The following is a 19,432-nucleotide window of genomic DNA, read 5'->3' as shown; positions in this document are numbered from 1 at the left end:
GGAAAACATTTTCCTTCATACCAAACACACCCTACAATTCCATTTGAACATAATATTAGAGTAAAACAGAACAAGCGTGTTAAAAAATTAAGTTGAAAGCGATGAGATAGCGTAAAAGAAAGATTTAACCTATGGAAGAGAAGTGGATAATAGTCTCATGTGGGTGGTAGGATAAAGATACCACCTCATCAAGTAAAGGAAATGATGCATACAATATATTATTTTAGCATACATAATACACAGATATCTATTATAAAACACTGAAAATTGGAGGAAGACAAATATTAGGAGCCAACTGTTAAACTAGACTTTGGTAATCCTAACTCAATTGTGACGTATCTTAGCAATTGTTGCACCAGCTCTCTAACTCTAGCTTCCCTGCAAATAATGAATTACCACATATTAGATATCTACTTCTTAATCAAGAAAAAACAACAATAGAAAGTTTGGTATGAAATAACCACACAATAGCTCCTTTAACCAAAAGATGCCTATACAGAAGAATCTAGAGCTAAACCACATTCTCTTTTGTCGTTTCACCTGCTTGCTTACCTTGATATAACAAGTTCACACAAGGATGGGAAAAGAACAAGTAAATGTGAACGCCTTGCTTGATTCTCTTTTGTAAGGCATTCTTTTAAGGAAGGATGTAAAGGAAGTTGGGAAACAGTGTCCGAATGAACCACAAGAAGCCCAAGCTCTTCGAGGGTAAAGATAACTTCTTCCACACGTGCTGCTGGCAATGGATTTTCTCCTGACATAGTTGCATCATTTCAGAATAACAAAAAGAGAAGCATTTCAAATCTCACTTTCAACAGAATTAATCACCCACCTAATTTGCTCTCATCCATCAAGTACCTTTCCAGAATAAATTCACATCTGCTTATTAATATCTTTATTGATATGTTGCTTACTTCACATCTAGTTGAATTCCATTCACCGGTTCCTTGACTGAAACCAAGTGAAATGACAATCACCGCAAACATAAGAAAAAAAGAAAGATTACGGAGTACTATATATACCTGCACAGAAGAAACAGCTTTTGCAAACAGGTCAAGGAGAACCTGCTACAATGTGAAGGCATCAGTTCGACAGTCTCAAGCGGCAAGGAGCATGTTCGTGATGCACACCGATCCAGAGTGCTGATTAGACGTTCCAGAATCTACAATTAACATGATTATCAGCATTATACTTGATCTCAAAGTTTATTTCTTGAATGCATAACCAAGATAACAGACATACATACAACTTCAAGTGGCTATTAAGCAAATAGTCTGAGCTATAAAAATGGATAAACATCATATTTTATTTTCTGAACTTCTCAAGCGACCAATCTGGGTTATAAATTCATAGCTGATTTCCATATTTATGCAGAAGGCCATAACTAATTCCTATCATCTCAAATCTTACTGACCGGAGCTCTGTCACCTGAAATGCATATGCTCTTTTTCCGTAGCCTATTTTCGAGAACTCAGTATAGCAAAGGCAACTATTGTTTGTTAAATTGCTTACACAAACAAGGGTCCTAAAGTTGGTGGTGGTTGGCTATTCGTTGGACTTGGTATTTTGAAAACCAAATAGAAATAGGGGACACTTGGAGGAACTTTATTGGCGAATACCTAGTGGGCACACAATAGATTGAGAGAAACCATGATAGGTAGAGTAAAGATATGACACCTAGGCCTAACTCAACCTCAAAAGCTAGCTCATGACGGGAGGATTGTAAAGATATGGCATCTAGGCCTAACTTAACCCCAAAAGCTAGCTCATGAGGGGGGATTGTCCAAGTCTATATAAGGAGGGTACCAGTCCATTCCCTAACCAATATGAGACTTTTACCCACTCTAACACCCACCTTCACACCCAGGCCAAACTGGAGTGTGGATCGGGAGCTCAAACGGTATTGATACAATGTAAAGATATGGCACCTGGGCCTAACTCAACCCCAAAAGTTAGCTCATGAGGGGAGGATTGCCCAAGTCCATATAAGGAGACCACTGGTTCATTTCCCAATCAATGTGGGAATTTTACCCACTCTAACAAATAGCATTTAATTCTTTTTCAGAAAAGAGTGGACATGAAAGACATACACCTTTGGAACATCTTGCATACAAAAGTTCCAAAAATGGACTTGGTTCATTAACATGGGAAGGTACAAAGTGGCCCAAAATGAAGTTTTTTTCCCGAGAAAAGGGCATCTTTGTATTCACACCAAAAATTCATCATCCAAAAAATAATAAATTGGAAAGTTAAATCCCCCAGAGTGGTGGGCACACCCCAAAAGGGCATTCTTAACAATTTTCCTATAAAGTCAACTAAATCTACTATCTTCCCTACCAAATCTTGATGAAGGGTTTGTGAAAAATTACAAAATATGTGCAGTTGTAAAGTGAAAGAACTAGTGTCAATATCTAAAAAGATTTGGGTTAGACAGTTACTTCAAGAGGCGCATCAATCTGTGATTTGAGAATCTTGTCTCCTAGAATATCCAGGAGATTCATCTCGAGAGATTCATCAGCACTGTCCACCATCACTGAAAGTGCACGACCACAGTAGCCTATTAGAAATATCTCAAAAATGTCAGCAACTTCTTTCCAGATACGCATTCTTGCAGGTCTGGTAATAGTCAACTCAGGCCCTGCATTCCCAGTCAATTTTCTAATATCATCAAGCAGAATGCAACTGAAACCTTCAACTGCTAGTCTCCAAAGTGAGCCATCAGGATTGTCTCTTCTTGTTATCATACATCTACGAAAGAAATGCAGAACTTGGTTTATAAGAAGCTCCGAATTCATTAAGAATATTAATTTCCTTGAAAGATGAACAAAATCAATAAAAGGAGTATAAGTAAGCACTTCGAATTGTGATCCATAAAGAGTTACTTATGTATTATTGACATGTGAGACCAAATAAAACAAAAAAAATAATACAATAGAAGCCTACAACAAATTCTGCAAGAGACGAGAAAGGATTACGTCAAAAGTAGATTATTTCTTATCTTTATCATAATCTAATGGCAGTCTTCCTTAATACTGTTTTTGAGAAAGGAAACAAATAAAAAGTACCAAGGAAGACTGTCATTTTTTTTTTTGACAAAAGGAAGACTGTCATTAGATTATGATAAAGATAAGAAATGGTCTACTTTTGAAGTAATTAACTGAAGAGAACATGAGAATGGTATTATAAGCTCCCTTTCTTTCCCAACATCATAATAAGATTGGATTAGAAGCTATTTTTTTTTTCAACTGCATAATAAGGTTGCAATATCTTGCATCTCCCAGCCAACTCTTAGAGATAGTTCCAAGAAGTATTTTTAATATACTTCCAAGAAGTATTTTTAATCAAACACTATGAGCAGCTTTCAATGATGGTGGGAAAAGATACAAGAGGATCCATCATTCATGATCAAATTTTAGTGATAGGCGGGAACAGAAACTGGAGGATCTTTCATACATGATCAACTCTCACCTTCCCAAAGATTGTATAATATCAGGTAAAATTTTGTACTTCTCGGCAGGTGGAGCCTGCAAGAAGAGATCCACTAACACAGGGACAAGTTTTTCCACGAAAAGATGATTTGAGACAATCACTGTTGTTGAGTCAGGATTCCTAGGTGAAGCTTCTTCTTCCCCTTGGGATGCTGAAGCAATTCCATTACTGATCTTAGCATTATCTTTGGTTCCTGGGCCACAATATCAAACAAAATAAATTTCATTTGAGAATATAAAACAGCTCAAACAAATGTCTTGATTCCAAACAAGTAACTACTCTCACTGGTCTTGTGGTCGCTCTCGTCTTCAATGCTTCTCATACAGGAAGCAGAGCTGGGAAGATACAACAATAATTTGGTAAGCAGCGGTGACCACATGGCAGAAAGGTGCTCTGCAGGACGCAGTTGCGGAAGTATTTCCAGTGCAGTACGTTGCACAGGTGAAACATGACCCTAGAGACAGAAATATGTCATTGCAGACAAATTTCAAATAACGAGTAAAAAGATAAACGGCAAGGTTTGTTGCATTATCCTGCTGAACACTTCAACATTTTTTCGTCTTCAATTTTTTAAAAAGATGTCAGAGTTAGAGAACCCTAACTTGTATTTCTTAGGACAAGTTATTTAGTATTAGAATGGAATGGACAATACAACGGAATGGTTATAGGGAATTCATGTAACTGACTCCAACTAGTTTGGTATTGGGAGCTTGAGAAATAATTGATTGATTGACTGAATGTTCTAGAAATGATGCAGAACATAATTGCATCCAAATAAAACACAAGATAGTTTAAGATATCTGGATCTTGTGGCAAACTTGATGATTAACTAAAACTTGGATAGCTGCCAGACATGATTATGAACCTCGGTGAGTAGTGGAACTCCATAATATAAAAACCATTACTATGGGTGCATAGAATAGCCAAATGAGTTTACTAAAAAGAAGGTGCAGTTCTTTCTGACTGTGCTGCTTCCGATAATCAAGTATGGATGGCCCTTCATACAATTAATAACAAAGGAACCTCTAGCGTATAGCGTTCTTGTTGAACTCATATTGTATAAAGTATCCTCCCTATTCTGAGTTAATTTTTTAATAGACCATTGAACTATGAGAATTTATCTAACAAAGTTATTAAACTTTGTTTTATATCAATAAAATCACTCAACTTAAAACTTTTATCTTACAAAATCACTCAACTTAAGGCTTTTATCTTTAAAAATCATCAACTACATTTATCATTAAAATAAATTTGACTAAACAAAATAATTATTTTTATGTCATATAAACATGGACCCTACAAATAAATAATTTATATAAAAATCCATTATGCTTCTTTTTTTTATTTCTCCGAAAATTCTTACCAAAAAAATAAATCCCTTGGAAGACGAGCTGAGAAATCTTCTTAAACTAGATTTCTTAAAAAAACTGTCGCCTACTAGTGATAATTGTGTGTTAGCATTAATTGGAGTACGAGAAATTAATTTTATTAATATCAAAACTCACCGTAGTATTTGAAATAACCACACATGCTAAAAAAAATCAACTAAATCTAACTAAAAACATAAAGAAAAAAAGAAGAAGAAAAATTACCGATTCAACACAAACAATACAAGTTCAATCGAAAAATAATTCAAATTAAACACTATAATCTAATTAATCACGCTAAAAAAACAAATTAAAAGAAGATTTATAACAAAGACGAACCTCTGTGGACTAGTTGGCGATTACTCTTCATGTGTTGAGAATCGATGAAATGAATTGAGAGAGAAATAGGGATTTTTGATAAAAATAAAAGCTAATAATCTCAATAATAATGTGAGAATAAGAGAGTTTATATGACATAAAAATAATTTTTTTGTCATGTCAAATTTATTTTAATGATAAATGTAGTTGAGTGATTTTTAAAGATAAAAATCTTAAGTTGAGTGATTTTTTTATATAAAACAAAGTTTAGTGACTTTGTTAGATAAATTTTCATTGTTCAATGACCTTTTAAAGATATTAATTCCCCTTTTCTTCATAAGATTTTATTTTTTTCAAAACAAAAAAAAATGACACTTGGATTTACCGATATATATACTCAACATTTAAAAACAACCCACACAGTTATCACATGTTGAAACAATCATTTGTGACTTGTAGCTTTGATTTGGATTGAGACTCGAGGGGTTTGGACATGTTTCAAAAAAGATTGAAATTGAAAAAATGCAGCTGGTGTAATTTTTGGTGTTCTGGTGAAATCTCGTGTTCGCAGAGGAAGTGTTGTGATTGTGGGAGAGGATCTCTAGAAAAGGGTCACATTTGTGGTGGCTTATGTTGCATTTGCGGAAGAATCTTTCACCTGGGACAGTTGACCTTCATTGTGATTGTGAGGTCAATCTCGAGATGGGAAATTTTATTTACCAGGTGAGTTCTCGCGATAATAGGTCTTTGCTCGCGATAAAAATGTAGGCGGGCCAGTTCCAGTACCATGATAGCGAGGTATGTGCAACAATCAAGATCCTAACAGGTATATATGGAGGGGTCCACCATTTCTGACTCATCTTTCACCATTAGCATCGGGAAATGAAGGATTTCAACTTGGGAGCTTTATAATACTTCAAGGTCATGACTCTTAACTCCATGGTGATTATACTTGTTTTATTTGAAGATTAACCATTAAACATGGAACCTAAAGATGGAAATAAGGGATTTTAGGTCTATGCCCCAGAAACACTAAATTATGGATTTGATGGGACTAAATGGACTGCAAATGGAAATATATGCATAGAGTTGGACTCGTGGGGTTATGTATAACTTGGATTTGAAATTTCTGTTAAGCTATGACCATGCTAACCCATGGTTGAATTTTAGGGTTGACTTTGACCAAATCTTGAATAATGGAAAGATATAGGTTGTATTCTTGCTACTTTGTTGTGCATGTATGTTATATCTATTAATTGATTATATGTGTATAACATGCTAGTATAATGTTATATGCATATGGTACATGCTAGAATAATATTATGGTACTCATGCAGATTTACATGGTTGTACTGGATTGTCATGCCCATTGCTTATATGCATGTTAATTTACTTATTTGGTTCACATAGGATGTGTTGAACTGTGTTAACGAGCATTCAGATTCATGTTGGGGTTATCAGCTACCAATTTGTGGATTTGAGAGTTGTCAAAGGCAAAAACCGCTCCAGGTCCAGGTTTATTGGGGTTCAAGTGCAAAGAAAATTTACGTGTGGATTTTAGTTTAAAAAGGCACAATTAAGAGAAAAAACATATATATGTAATTCAAGAAAATAGTAACAAATTCATTCATGATATTTTCCTTAACTAATATACTTATTTGTCGATTATAGTTGTTGTTTAGTACCGCTAGATTAAAGATAGAACTCATGGGCAATGAGGCACATTCCTTAGTGTCTTACCTACACTGAAGTAAGGTCATGTGCCCTACCTAAGCTTTTTCGAGCTTCAGGGCTTAAGTGAGGCTTAAATGATTCTTTGACAACACTGAGTTATTTCAGTTTTGGACATGTGGAAATGGATCGTCGCTAGTCTAGGTGGACCCCAGGAGAGTGGGCATGCAGGTTATTGAGCATGTCGACTATTGTGAAAAGTTGTGAACTTGTGATCTTTATGATGAATATTGTCATATCCTTCTTATTATATATGCTGGACTATATGCCTATTGTCATATGATTTATTATGTTTATTATTGTTGAGTAATGTACAGGTTATTGATAAAAGATTACTTTCGTATCACAACTCTTGCCACTAACTTGTTGGGAGCCAACGATACTTATTGAGAACTCCTCGTACTCACTCCTCCATTTCTTTCCCTGTATTTATTGCAGATACAAATTCAAGCACTAGTGAGCATCGGAAGTTGATTGGTAGTAGGAACAGCTGATTTCAGCGATGACCCAACCGCTTAGTTGTGCGGTTTCTAGGAGTTTTCTTCAATATTTTGTCTATTTCCATTTCAGACATTGTGATGTACTTATAAACGCTAAGATGTTCATAAGTTGGGGTGGGTCTGGACCTATTTTCATATTCAGCGTTGTATTTAGATACTGTTATCGGATTGTCTATGTTATTGTCTTTATGTTGGACTTATATTCAGTTTTGGGTGTTTTTGTTACTGTTTATCTTGTCAATGAGTGAGTTGTCGGGTTCTGTTCACAAGGCCCAGGGATTTTGGGGCATGACAATTATATCACCATGAAATGCAAGCACTCACATATTCAGCTTCAAAGTTACTATTGTCGACCTTGGCTTGTTTAATCCCTGAATCTACAACTGACAGCAGCTTTAGGTACGTGTCATTATCAAACATCCCCTGTGCTTGAACATACAATTCACCTGCCGAAAAAAAGGTACTCATTGAAAACTACAGATAGACTACAAAAGTGTCACAGTTTTGTGATATGGATGCTCCTATCTCCTTGATCAGACGGATACCAACAGTCGGCAACTACAAAGATTGCATGAATATAAATAAGTATATAAAAGCTTTAACCTCATGAACTCAAACAATAAGTATGCCAGATTTCCAAACCAACAGATACAAAGTTCAAAGGAATTGCTCTGTGATGGACTTACAAAAACTAGGACATCAAAAATTATTTGTCTGCCGTTTTTGGTCTCTTTAGCTTAAGCGAGGTGATGTGCCCATCCTCAGCAGCTAACTTCGTTTGATCTTAAAACTCATAGTACTCAAATTCATTGCAGCGACTGAGAACTAACCTAATCTGAATTTAGTGTCATCTTGATCCAAATCCTAGTTTTGAGAAAAGTTGAAATTCCAACTTGGTTCATTTTAGAGCCTAAAATAGCCCAATCCAGATTAAGTTTACTCCAAGTCAAACTCGAGTGGTCATATAAAAGTCTATTCTGATATTTTATTGATTTATTATACATATGCATATAATACCCACATCATTTACAAAATAAAATAGAACTATAGCTATTTATGACTATTGACATCCAAGTATTTGAAAAATTAGTGTAGAGTAATAAAGTTGCCAAATAGAGATCATATAAAATCCTGATCAAAATCCAATTTGATCAGACACAATACTAAATGCAAACTGGATTCAACTATTCCAGATAAATTTCTATTAAGATTTCATAGAAGGACCAGATAAAATTCTAATCTGAACTTAAAACTCCCAAATGGCACCTTATTGAGTAATGTCAATTATAACACATAAATAGACTTACCAAGACCATGTAAGATCTCCTGCTTCAACTTGTATGCCATATTCCCGTTGTAGTTTGGTGACTTGTGCAGCACAAGCTCATAGACATCAAGCACCGAAGTAAGATAAGGCATAGGCAAATTTCCCTGCTTCATGTGGGATTTATTCAATAAAAAGAAGTTAAAACCAATAAGTATTTAGTAATATTCATCAAACTGATGACTTCCGTTGCCTTCTTTCTATTTGAGTGAAGAAATGTTATTTGCACAAATACAGTGAATCACATGACTACCTTTGGGGAATGAGAAACTATGGTAGACTGTAAACAATTCACAGCTGCAAGAGCAACTTCTTTACTACCATTAAATATGCTGTTTCTTACAAAGAGAAGCAAAGTTTCCCATCCTGCATAAACACGGAATTCTTCTATGATCACTGAAAATGTCCTCACCAGGTAAAGACAACATGAATAATAAATCAAAAGGATTTTGAATATTACCAGACTGGAAATTGTCTAAGCTTCTCAAGAAAGGGAAAAAAGAGCGTAGAATTCGAGCTATGCCCCCAAGTACAAGCACAAGTGTCTCATCCCATTGTTTCTGAGCTGTGTTACGACTGCAGAACCAATTAATTCACTCAATAGAGAGATTCAAAATAATATAAATAGAAAAATACATTGATGGTGAATGGTCATTCCAAATTTGGCAGACCTATGATGTATAAGCATATGAACTGCTTTCCCTCCACGTGTCCCTAGTTCTTTTCCTTGCCATTCTGTCTTTGAAGATGTTGCAGCCTAAGCAAAATATATCTGATTGGTTAAGATAAGCTACAGTAAAGTCCCTAAAATAAATTGGAGACATTTCAACCTACCATGTGAGAAGAGCGATCTAGTGTAGGGAAAATATAATTCCATAGACAATCCTCCCACATGCTCTTTGATAGCTTTTGCCCATGGCTGCCAAGAATTTGAAAAAGTGTCCGAACAGCAGAGTTCCTAACCTAAAAAAGATAGATTAGGTCAAACACATAATTATGTCCTCTATTTACAAAAAAAAGCATCAAAAGACCACACAACTTTCATCATGGTTAGGAGTAGCTTCAGCTCACATCTACTTAAGAAGATAACAGCTATGATATTATAATGATATAATCTAACTTTAACATGGCCACAGGAACTGAAAGAAACCTTCAATGAATGTTGTCTCTGACACTATCAGGTATTGATAAGTTTTCCAATTTTTAATGTTGTATGCCCCCACTCTGCAATGAATGTTGTCTCTGACACTATCAGGATTGATTTACATTCACCTTAGATCACCACTATACTAATGTACTTCCAACAACAACAACATATTAAGTGAAATCTCATAACTGGGTCTGGGATGGTAGAGTATACGCAAACCTTACCACTATTGTATAGAGGTAGAGAAGTTGTTTCCGAAAGACCCTTGGCTCAAGCACAACAAATTCAAGTACAAGGAAGTAGAAAATAGTGGAAAAAATATAGCAATTAAGAAGGAAGGTAGTGCAAATCCTCTAAGAAAGGACCAAGAACAACAAAATACTGCAATGATCGATAAACAATAGATGATGACAGATATAACAATCAAGAACTACAATAACACCGGTAGTACAACGACAAAACAGAAACAAGCCTAAACTCTCGGAAAGCAAGACAACACTCCACTACCTATTAACCTTCTGTCCTAATACACCTCCTCCACATCTTCCTATCTAAAGTCATCTCCTCGGTAACCTAAAGTTGAGTCATATCATGTCTAATCACCTCACCGCAATACTTCTTCAACCTACCTCTACCTCTCCTCGTACCTACTATAACCAACCTCTCATACCTCCTAACAATCATCTACGCATCTCCTCTTTACATGTCCAAACTATCTCAATCTTGCTTCCCTCATCTTGTTCACCACGGAGGCCATTCCCACTTTATCATGAACATCTTCATTCCTAACATTCCTTGTATGCCCACACATCCACCTCAACATCCTCATTTCCGCAACACGCATCCCGAATATCCTCATTCCTAATATACCTCCCATATTTTGTTACTCCTCGGTGAACATGATATGTCTGCAAACTAATCTTTCATCCTCCATCTCTTAATTGCTTCCCCCTGTACCTTTGATGGCATATATTACTACCATCCACTGCATTACTTTGGCCCTACAAGACACTCGCCACATCTGTTGTCTACTCCTCTCCACCTATCCGAACCAGGCTTCATTCCCTGGGACTGTTTTACTGATTTCATATGATTTAAAACCTGCCGCACAGTAGACTTTTGTATCCCTCATATCTTCCACAATGATATTATGGACTAAGTTTCTGGTCAATCACCTATGAATGATTGAGAAGAAACTATTAGAAAACTAAACTAAGCGGAACAGTCTTGAAAGCTATAAAGTAATTGCATGGCAGCTTATTTGCTCAAAAAATGAAAAGCCTAACTCCACAGAAAATATAAATACCTCTGGTCTTTCATCAGCGCCAAGATTTTGTAACAATGAAAAAACTGAAAAAAGCAATTTGTCACGGTCAACAATATTCATTTCGAGTGCTTGGTCATTAACTTCCCCAGAGAAACTGAGTGCCCGTTCTTCCTTCATTCCATTGCTATCTGGAAGAAGATAAACATCCAGTTTTCATCTAGCAGTTAGAAAAGAAGAAAGAACTAAGGACATTCTTTTAATAGGAGAAGGAACTGACGGCCTATACAAAACCTGTGGTTTTACCTGATTCTTTTTCTTCATTCTGTCTACACAGAAACCCCTTAACGACAAAATCAGTGGAAGTCCATAAAAGGCCAATTGCTGTCAAACTGATATTCAGTTCAGTATTCTGAGCACTATATGCCCCAGTCACATCAATGCATCTGCAAAGGAAATAAAATTATTATATAATAATATGTTGCTGCTATTTGGTTTTCTTTTGCTCATTCCTCTTTTTTAAGTTTGTTTCTTAGTCCTATCTAAGAGCCTCTCGATCGAGTTCCTCTATTTTCTCATTTATTCAAACATATAAACCACAGTTTGCAAATTGATCACGATTTCCAGACATTATGCATATGTGCTCGAACCTATTATTGAAGCTCCAATTTAGAGAAGAGAAGTAGACAAAGTCCAGGAACATAAAGTAGCTTACACGTGAAGGCAATCAGCAGGTACTGTTGAAAGGCCATCATTCATGATGACACGAAGATTCTGTGCAAGAATTACAGCAGTCAAACCATATTCAATAACCAGATGTAAACTAAAGCTTCATGGTCAAGGATGTTGCACCATTTATAGTATAAACGTTAAGAAGGTAGAACATAGCCAATACTGATTGTTGCATCAGTGAGCAACCATCAATTATGTGGAAGCACTCCGTCCGACCCATTTATATTAACAAAAAGACAGTTTCATTAATGTGCGAAATATTCTTGAGTACAAGAAGTATACTAAAAGGTAAATAACCTATACAAAACAATGGTTCTCCTACAAAATACAACAAATTTTATATTATGCAGATAGAAACCTCAGGGGTGCATCAAAAAGAAATTATAACCAAGAGGTTTTTCTTTATCTGTAAGTAGTAGTCCCAACTCCATCAAAAGCTCCCTATTCCTCTCATTCTATCGGACCCAGAGTGAAGCGAGTAGGGGCGACAGCAATATAATTGGGATTATATGCTCTGAACATAAACTAAACATTCATAAAAAGGGAAATTAGTACACCAACCATCTTATTTCAAGCTGTACTTTAGAAAAGATAAAAGAGTAATCATTTTGTGGTCGAGATTTCAATATTCCTCAAAATGCCTTCAAAAGATGTAGGACAATTAAAAGAAAACTAGTCAAAGAATGAGAAGAATCTAGAAAACAGGAAATATCAAGTTGTCCTTAATATTTCATTTGTTTGGTAAATCTCTAAACGATATCCACAATCCACTTTATCAAACATAGTCAGGATCCCTAGGGACTAAATCAACACTCCTCTTTTTGTTTTGGGAAAAAGAATAAAATGTCTGGTGGACCGTGAATGCCCTGCTACTTTAGCTGGCTTGAGTCAATCAACCCTAAGCAAAATAAATGGAGAACAGATTGAGCTAAATTCGACCAAGCTCGCATATCTCATGAGATGGCCTAGTTCACTTGCACCCTCAATTTGATCAATGTTTAGGGTTATCACCTGAAATCCAAGAGTAACGAGATCCTTCTCAGCAGCGTCTGCCACAGACCTGAAAGCATCATTCCAAGATTTTAGAGTTCTCTTACCTAGAAAACTATGGTTCTAAAGATCTAAGCAACTCGAAATACTGGATGAGCACCTCAACAATTCAAGAATATTTGGCCAGCTATAATGGAGCTTTTCCCCATGTCTCTGAGGGAATAAACATCATCAGAAAGATAGAAAGAGTAGTGAGAGAGGATTACAAGAAGATATTTATGCACGTCTCTATCAATATTATGAAGTATATTAGTAACTTGGATCACATTACCTCTAAAACATGAAGAAGAATTTTCAGAGATGCAGCACGAACATCTATGTTTTCAGCTGATGAAAATAGCACTTTCAGAGGAGATATGACAGAACACTCCAGTGACCTCAACTCTGTATTCTCAGTTTGTACCTAGAGAGTTTGTCAAAGGTAAGGAATATTACCACCTTGCATGAAAAAATCCATGTCCTCCCAATGGAAAGGTTAATTCTCACATCATTGAATGCACACTTGAGCTTGGATGATGCATGTTCCTGGAACTCATTAGATCCTAAAACAGCAGAAATAGATTGATCCATCGCATTCAGTGCAATAATTCTCACATGTTGATTTGAACTATCGGTAAGCTACAAAAACATGAAGATATTAGGAAATATATAATAAGTACAACCATAATATTTTATGAAACTTGGGCTTAGATTACCTCAATAAAGTGGCCAATAACTTCATCCCATAATGGCTCCACCCCTGTTTATAGAATACGATCATAATGTAGCCACAATAATCACCAAAAATGAAAAGAAAAAAACTAATGTTCACAATCCATCCCTTCTTCTTCACACCCACTTCCCTTTTCCCTCATCTCATTGCTGCCGGCGATTTCACTGTGTAAGGTCATGGCCAACCAACTTTTTTTCACAAACAAAAACCATATTATTATTCTTCCCCATTCAAACCAAATTGTCATAAAACAGAAAAACACCCAACTTTCCTTCTCCCTCACCTCACTGACATGGCCAACCAATAGTTTTCTACCAATACCAATTATATCAGTAGTTGGGGATTTTTGGCCTGATATTGCAATGGATTTATCATTCCGTCCATGTCCTTCATTTTCATGCATACCTTTCTCGTCTCAAAAATCAGTAACAAAAAGGGGATTGAAAAGTCAGAGAAGAGAAAGTGAAAGAGGAAGACGGTGACGAGGACCACCGGAACTACTCTCTCTCTCTTTTAAACTTTTATTTTTCTGAAAAGAAATAACTCATGTAGAGTTTGCTGGATCGAAAAATTGGTGGATGGACTGAGGTTAAGACGGAAAGAAATGGTGGACTTGTGGTGGTGGAGTGGTGGCAGAGGTGGCTTTCTTGAGAGAAGAAGTAGGGAAAAAGATTATTAAAAAATAAGAAAAAAGAAGAAAGGAATGGTTTGAAAAGAAAAAAGTTGTTATAACACTGGTTTCACGCACTCAACAACAAATGAATTTCACTTGTTGTGCCACATCTGCATGACGTGTTTAATAGGTACATATTTTTTAAGATGGAGTATCTAATAGGTATAAGGTTAGGATGAGGTCTCTGAGTGAATTCTGTGGACAATTTTAAGGGGCCATCTATGACTTGAGCCCATTTTTTACTTAAGATTTCTTCGAAATATATATCCTAGTCTTGAACTATTAAGCCAACTCAAGTGAATCGGGCAATCATGATTGTGAATAAGAAAATAGTTTAGAAAGCTAAAAGGGGTGTAGTCTGAACATTTCCCAAGTAGGCTCTTCGAAAGATGCGTCTCATAGCTCATGTAAGCTTTATTTTGGTTCTTGTTATACTTGTAATAACTTGGAAGCAGAAGTTTGAAACAGCTGTATATTCCATGGAATTATGCAGGTACTTATTGAATGATATATGTTATCCTTTCATTCAAGTAATCACCACTTTAAAATTGTATGACCACATAATCCAAAAGCTTAAACTATTGCAGAAGACACACTTCCATTTACTTAATCATATATTCAACAACCAAGATAGTGCTAGGGAAGTCAAAATCATTTACAGCTTACCAGATAGCTAAAATATCTGTTCTTATAGCATTTTAGCTGCAATTCATCCTCTTACTTTACAATTTTAGAAGAATAACTAGAGTATTAAATAAGTATGATATTATATTTGATGTTACCTTCCACAAAATTGAAACAGATAGTAGCGACTCAGACCATAAAGTGCATTTTCATAGTTATTTCCACCTCAATATGTAACAACAGAAAAGGAAACAACAAACAGGGAAAATAGTTCTCAGGACATACTGTGCACATTATTGACAAGGATTGATAACATTCTTTCTACTGAGAAACTGATGCTTCCACTTTTTTGACTTGACGTTGGTCCAAAGCCACTCACAGCTGCAGACATACACTGATGTGACAACTGACGTAGAGCAGAAAGCAGTGACTTGACCGCAGATAGATGCATCAGAGCTGAGCTCTCAAACAGCTTCATAAAGAAGTGAAGTTTTATCTTTATATACACATAAATAATAAGTTAACAGTGAAAAATGAGAAGAAAAAGGGGAGCTCAAGCACCTGAGAATTTAGGGAAGAAAGAATATGAAAATCACTATATTGGCCAGAAGAATCTCTGGTGAGCTTAGGCACAGCTGTAGAGACCTCCTGCATCATGGTATTTAAGAGTGGATAAATCAATAGATTTTTCAACATTTGGTGGTGACAAATACAGATTAAGCCTGAATGATACGGAGAACCTAAAAATTTCTACAGGCTCAAGTTGTAAATTTGCTCATACAATATGCTTATTAGCTACTATGTTATTTCAAGAATTCATTCCCTTCTTACTTGGAATTGTTTGCTCATAATAATCTATACTTTATTAAAAGCATGAAGACCCTTGGAAATGTTGTTTGAACTTTTCGTCCTTCATTAAGAGACTTCGCTTTAGATAAAATCGTCTTTTCGCCATTTTCCTTAAATTATAATACCATTATTTTAATGATATTAAATATGGACTATAATATAAATCCTAAAATAATTGGCCAACTCCTAAATATTTGATAAAAGGTTTTTTTTATTAAGGTATCTAAAAATAATGAAAAATTTCATGAATTCTAATTATATGAAGAAAGGTTTAGAACTAAATATGTTCGTGAATAATGAAATTGAGTTAATAATTGGCCATTATGATCATTTTTAAGAATTTATAATTTTTTCATTAATTTTCATTGTATAACCCAAACATATTGTTTATTTACCATTTATGTTTTCTAGGTTTATTAGGAGTTTCAATGCTAAATTTTCTGATATTAGGAATCTGAAATAAAATAATGTAGATATTGTAATAATTGTTGGTAGAAGTCAAAGAGGTCTCCAATTCAATGTAGATATTGTAAGAAGTATGGGCACATTGATAAGTATTGTAGGCAAAAGCAAAATCAAAGTGGTCAGTCTTCCCATCGAGTGAATTTCATAGATGATCACCGAGTTGGAAAATCAGAGGATGAGTTTTCAGGAGGATGTTTTCATTGCCTCACACACATCACATGTTAATCAATGTAAATGGTATGTTGATAGCGTGTGCACAAGGCACATGGCGATTGATGAAAATCTGTTCATTACATTGGACAGATCTGATAGAACTAAAGTGAAGCTTGGAAATGGTGCATTGGTTGAAGCTCACGGTAGAGGGTCAATAAAATTTCCTACTGACGAAGGTATGAAAATAATTAATGATGTTCTTTATGTGCCAAATTTGACTCAAAACTTGTTAAGTGTTGCTCAGCTGCTTCATAAAAATTGTTCTCTAAATTTTACGAACAAACAATGTGTCATTTATGATCCTAAAGGATGTGAAGTAGCTAAAATTAGCATGATTGAGAATTCATTTCCAATTTCATGTTATTTTGTTGATACTTGCTATTTCAATGTTGAATTGAGTGATACTTGACTTTGGCACAAAAGGTTCGGTCATTATAATCTTAGCTTACTGGTGTATATGCAATCAAAGGGTATGGTGCTTGAAGTACCCAAAATTGACAAGTGCAAAGATGTTTGTGAGTCATGTCAATTTGGTAAAACGCATAGGCGATCCTTTCCTAAAGGAAGTCTTTAGAGGGCTAAGGAAAAGATAGAGTTGGTTCATCCATATTTATGTGGAACAATGAGGACGGTTTCTTTGAGTGGAAATAAGTATTTTATTCTCTTTGTGGATGATCTAACTTGAATGAAATGGGTCTACTTTCTTAGTAGCAAATCCCAAGTGTTTTCTGTTTTTAAAGAATTCAAGGCTATGGTAGACAGGGAGAGTGGCTTCCAGTTGAAGTATACCAGATCAGATAATAGAACTGAATATACTTTGTATCAGTTTAACAAGTACTGTAAAGATTTGGGTCTCCAACAACAATTCACTATTAGCTACACTCAAGAACAGAATGGGGTTTCTGAGAGGAAGAACAAAACAGTGATGGAGATGGCAAGATGCAAGTTGGTAGAAAATAAGATGCCTAAATACTTTTGGGCTGAAGCAGTCAATACCGCTGTCTATTTGCTAAATAGATTACCAACTAGAGCAGTCCAAGACATGACACCATTTGAAGCATGGATGGGTATCAAGCCGTCTGCAAGACACTTACAGGTATTTAGCTCGGTGTGCTATGCCCATGTTCCTAATGCTAAAAGAGGCAAATTAGATAGCGAGGCAGAACATTGTGTTCTATTGGACTATAGTACAGTTGCAAAAGGATACAAAGTGTACAATGTTAGTAGCAAGAAGGTGTTTGTCAGTAGAGACTAGAGATCTTGTAGTGGATGAGTCTAGCCACTATGATTGGGATCGAGATACTGTTGTGCAGAACCAAGGTGGGAGTACTTCAGTTGCAACTCTGTTAGAATAGGAATAGGTTTTTACAATCCTATTAGAATAGGAATAGGTTTACACAATTCTATTTAGAATAGGAATACAAATATGAATAGGAATAGTAAATAGTATTCTACTTGGTAAAGGATTATATTCTAGTGTCTATAAATAGGATCTCAATGTAATAATGTACACAACAACAATTCAATAATATTCTTTTCTTATATTTCTCACATGATATCAGAGCCTCTACGGTCTTGGTAGAAAATCAAAGAGCTTCCGCTGCCGGCGGGTGGCACCCATATATGCTACCCGTCCGGCCAATGATTATGTTAGCAAAAGTTGGATCACCATGTATCTTTCTGGTGACTATTTTCTCATATCTAATTTGTGTAGCACCGTTCCATCATTCTGGTGACTACTTTCTTATTTAATTTGTGTAGCGCCGTGCCATCATTCCGGTGACTACTTTTTCATATTTAATTTGTGTAGCGCCGTGGCATCATTCGGTGACTACTTTATCATATTTAATTTGTGTAGCACTGTGCCATCATTCCAGTGACTACTTTTTCATATATAATTTGTGTAGCATCGTGCCATCCTTCCGATGACTACCTTTTTTTGCATATCTGATTTGCGTAGCACCGTGCATCTCTCCGGACTACTTTTCATATTTAATTTGTGTAGTACCATGGATTTTTCCGAACTATTTTCTCATATCTGACATTTAACAAAATGATGATCGATTTAAAGATGTAAATAAGCTAATGCACCTTACAAGAAACTTGGACCACGGTATTGAGGCAACAAAAAAATTAAAAAAAGGACATTGCATTGTCTTTGTTACTTGAAGATTAGTTAGTCTCATGAGCGCAAAACCTATTAGAGAACTAAAGAGAGAAGAGTAGAACTAGAAATGGAGTAAAATCCAGAAAGAAGAAAAAATTGTATACTTATACCAATTCGACCTGCAAGTAATAGAGTGAAGAAGAAGGACAAGAGAATAAAGTCAAATAGGGAAGCAGAGAATGAGCAGCACTAAAACAGAGAAAAGAAACCCTAGCAACATTGAAACCGACAAAATCACAGAAAATTCAAACTGTATTATTTCTTACGGCAGAGAGATGGAAGTGAGAATATTTGGGAAGTTTCCTCTTTCTGGGGCAACGTAAGGAGTAGGAGAGCAGCGTTCTGAGGTGTGGGTTTATATAGAGGGCACAAAATGGGGTGAAAGATCTGGTAGAATAGGAATTCAAAAATTTATCCAAGGACGAGAATATACTCATTCACAACAAATTCAGAGTGATTTGAGGAGCAAGGACGAGTGAAGCATTGAGATAGCACTATTGGGTTGTACGAGATTGACATCGTGAATTTTGATGTTGCTTCGCCGTTATAGTGGAAAGGTACCACACCGTGTTGGATCTATTTACCTCGTGTGCTTGATGTTAACGTTGCCAACTGAGTGAGTGCTTCTCAAAATTGGAATTGGAAAGGGTCTGGGTCGGCTAATTATGTTGATTGGAACGGGTCGGCTCCTCTTTAAGAAAAGGGCACAAAGAATTGCAAACTTAGGCACAAAGAATTATCTCACGGTGACTAGACCGGACATCTCTTTTCCTGTGAGTGTCGTAAGTCAGTTTATGACTTCTCCTT

At 35.8% G+C, this 19,432-nt stretch overlaps 1 protein-coding gene across 5 annotated transcripts in view; it reads right to left on the bottom strand.

The window, feature by feature from the left end:
• Window positions 1–107: 107 nt before the first annotated feature.
• LOC102606077 (protein MON2 homolog) overlaps window positions 108–19,432 on the bottom strand; it is a 68,643-nt gene continuing 49,318 nt past the window's right edge. For 3 of the 5 annotated variants that reach the window (XM_015308808.1, XM_006347340.2, XM_015308810.1), the window contains 23 exons: window positions 15,493–15,579; window positions 15,217–15,403; window positions 13,618–13,661; window positions 13,409–13,540; window positions 13,194–13,325; window positions 13,023–13,075; window positions 12,884–12,932; window positions 11,856–11,914; window positions 11,447–11,586; window positions 11,183–11,331; window positions 9,564–9,692; window positions 9,401–9,486; window positions 9,190–9,305; window positions 8,983–9,095; window positions 8,713–8,836; window positions 7,730–7,851; window positions 3,769–3,943; window positions 3,469–3,682; window positions 2,439–2,748; window positions 1,023–1,162; window positions 833–951; window positions 553–754; window positions 108–378 (listed from right to left, as the gene is read on the bottom strand). In XM_015308808.1, coding sequence (XP_015164294.1) covers window positions 285–378; window positions 553–754; window positions 833–951; window positions 1,023–1,162; window positions 2,439–2,748; window positions 3,469–3,682; window positions 3,769–3,943; window positions 7,730–7,851; window positions 8,713–8,836; window positions 8,983–9,095; window positions 9,190–9,305; window positions 9,401–9,486; window positions 9,564–9,692; window positions 11,183–11,331; window positions 11,447–11,586; window positions 11,856–11,914; window positions 12,884–12,932; window positions 13,023–13,075; window positions 13,194–13,325; window positions 13,409–13,540; window positions 13,618–13,661; window positions 15,217–15,403; window positions 15,493–15,579 — 2,976 coding nt within the window. In that variant the 3' untranslated portion in view covers window positions 108–284. Of the gene's footprint in view, window positions 379–540; window positions 755–832; window positions 952–1,022; window positions 1,163–2,438; window positions 2,749–3,468; window positions 3,683–3,768; window positions 3,944–7,729; window positions 7,852–8,712; window positions 8,837–8,982; window positions 9,096–9,189; window positions 9,306–9,400; window positions 9,487–9,563; window positions 9,693–11,182; window positions 11,332–11,446; window positions 11,587–11,855; window positions 11,915–12,883; window positions 12,933–13,022; window positions 13,076–13,193; window positions 13,326–13,408; window positions 13,541–13,617; window positions 13,662–15,216; window positions 15,404–15,492; window positions 15,580–19,432 lie in introns of all 5 variants that reach the window. The other 2 variants (XM_006347341.2, XM_015308809.1) reach the window with 2 other exon arrangements.

This window comes from Solanum tuberosum, unplaced genomic scaffold (assembly GCF_000226075.1).
Source record: "Solanum tuberosum cultivar DM 1-3 516 R44 unplaced genomic scaffold, SolTub_3.0 scf00087, whole genome shotgun sequence".
Taxonomy (NCBI): Eukaryota; Viridiplantae; Streptophyta; class Magnoliopsida; order Solanales; family Solanaceae; genus Solanum; species Solanum tuberosum.
Note: the sequence above shows the minus strand (reverse complement) of the source record. Positions and strands in the feature narration are given on the sequence as shown.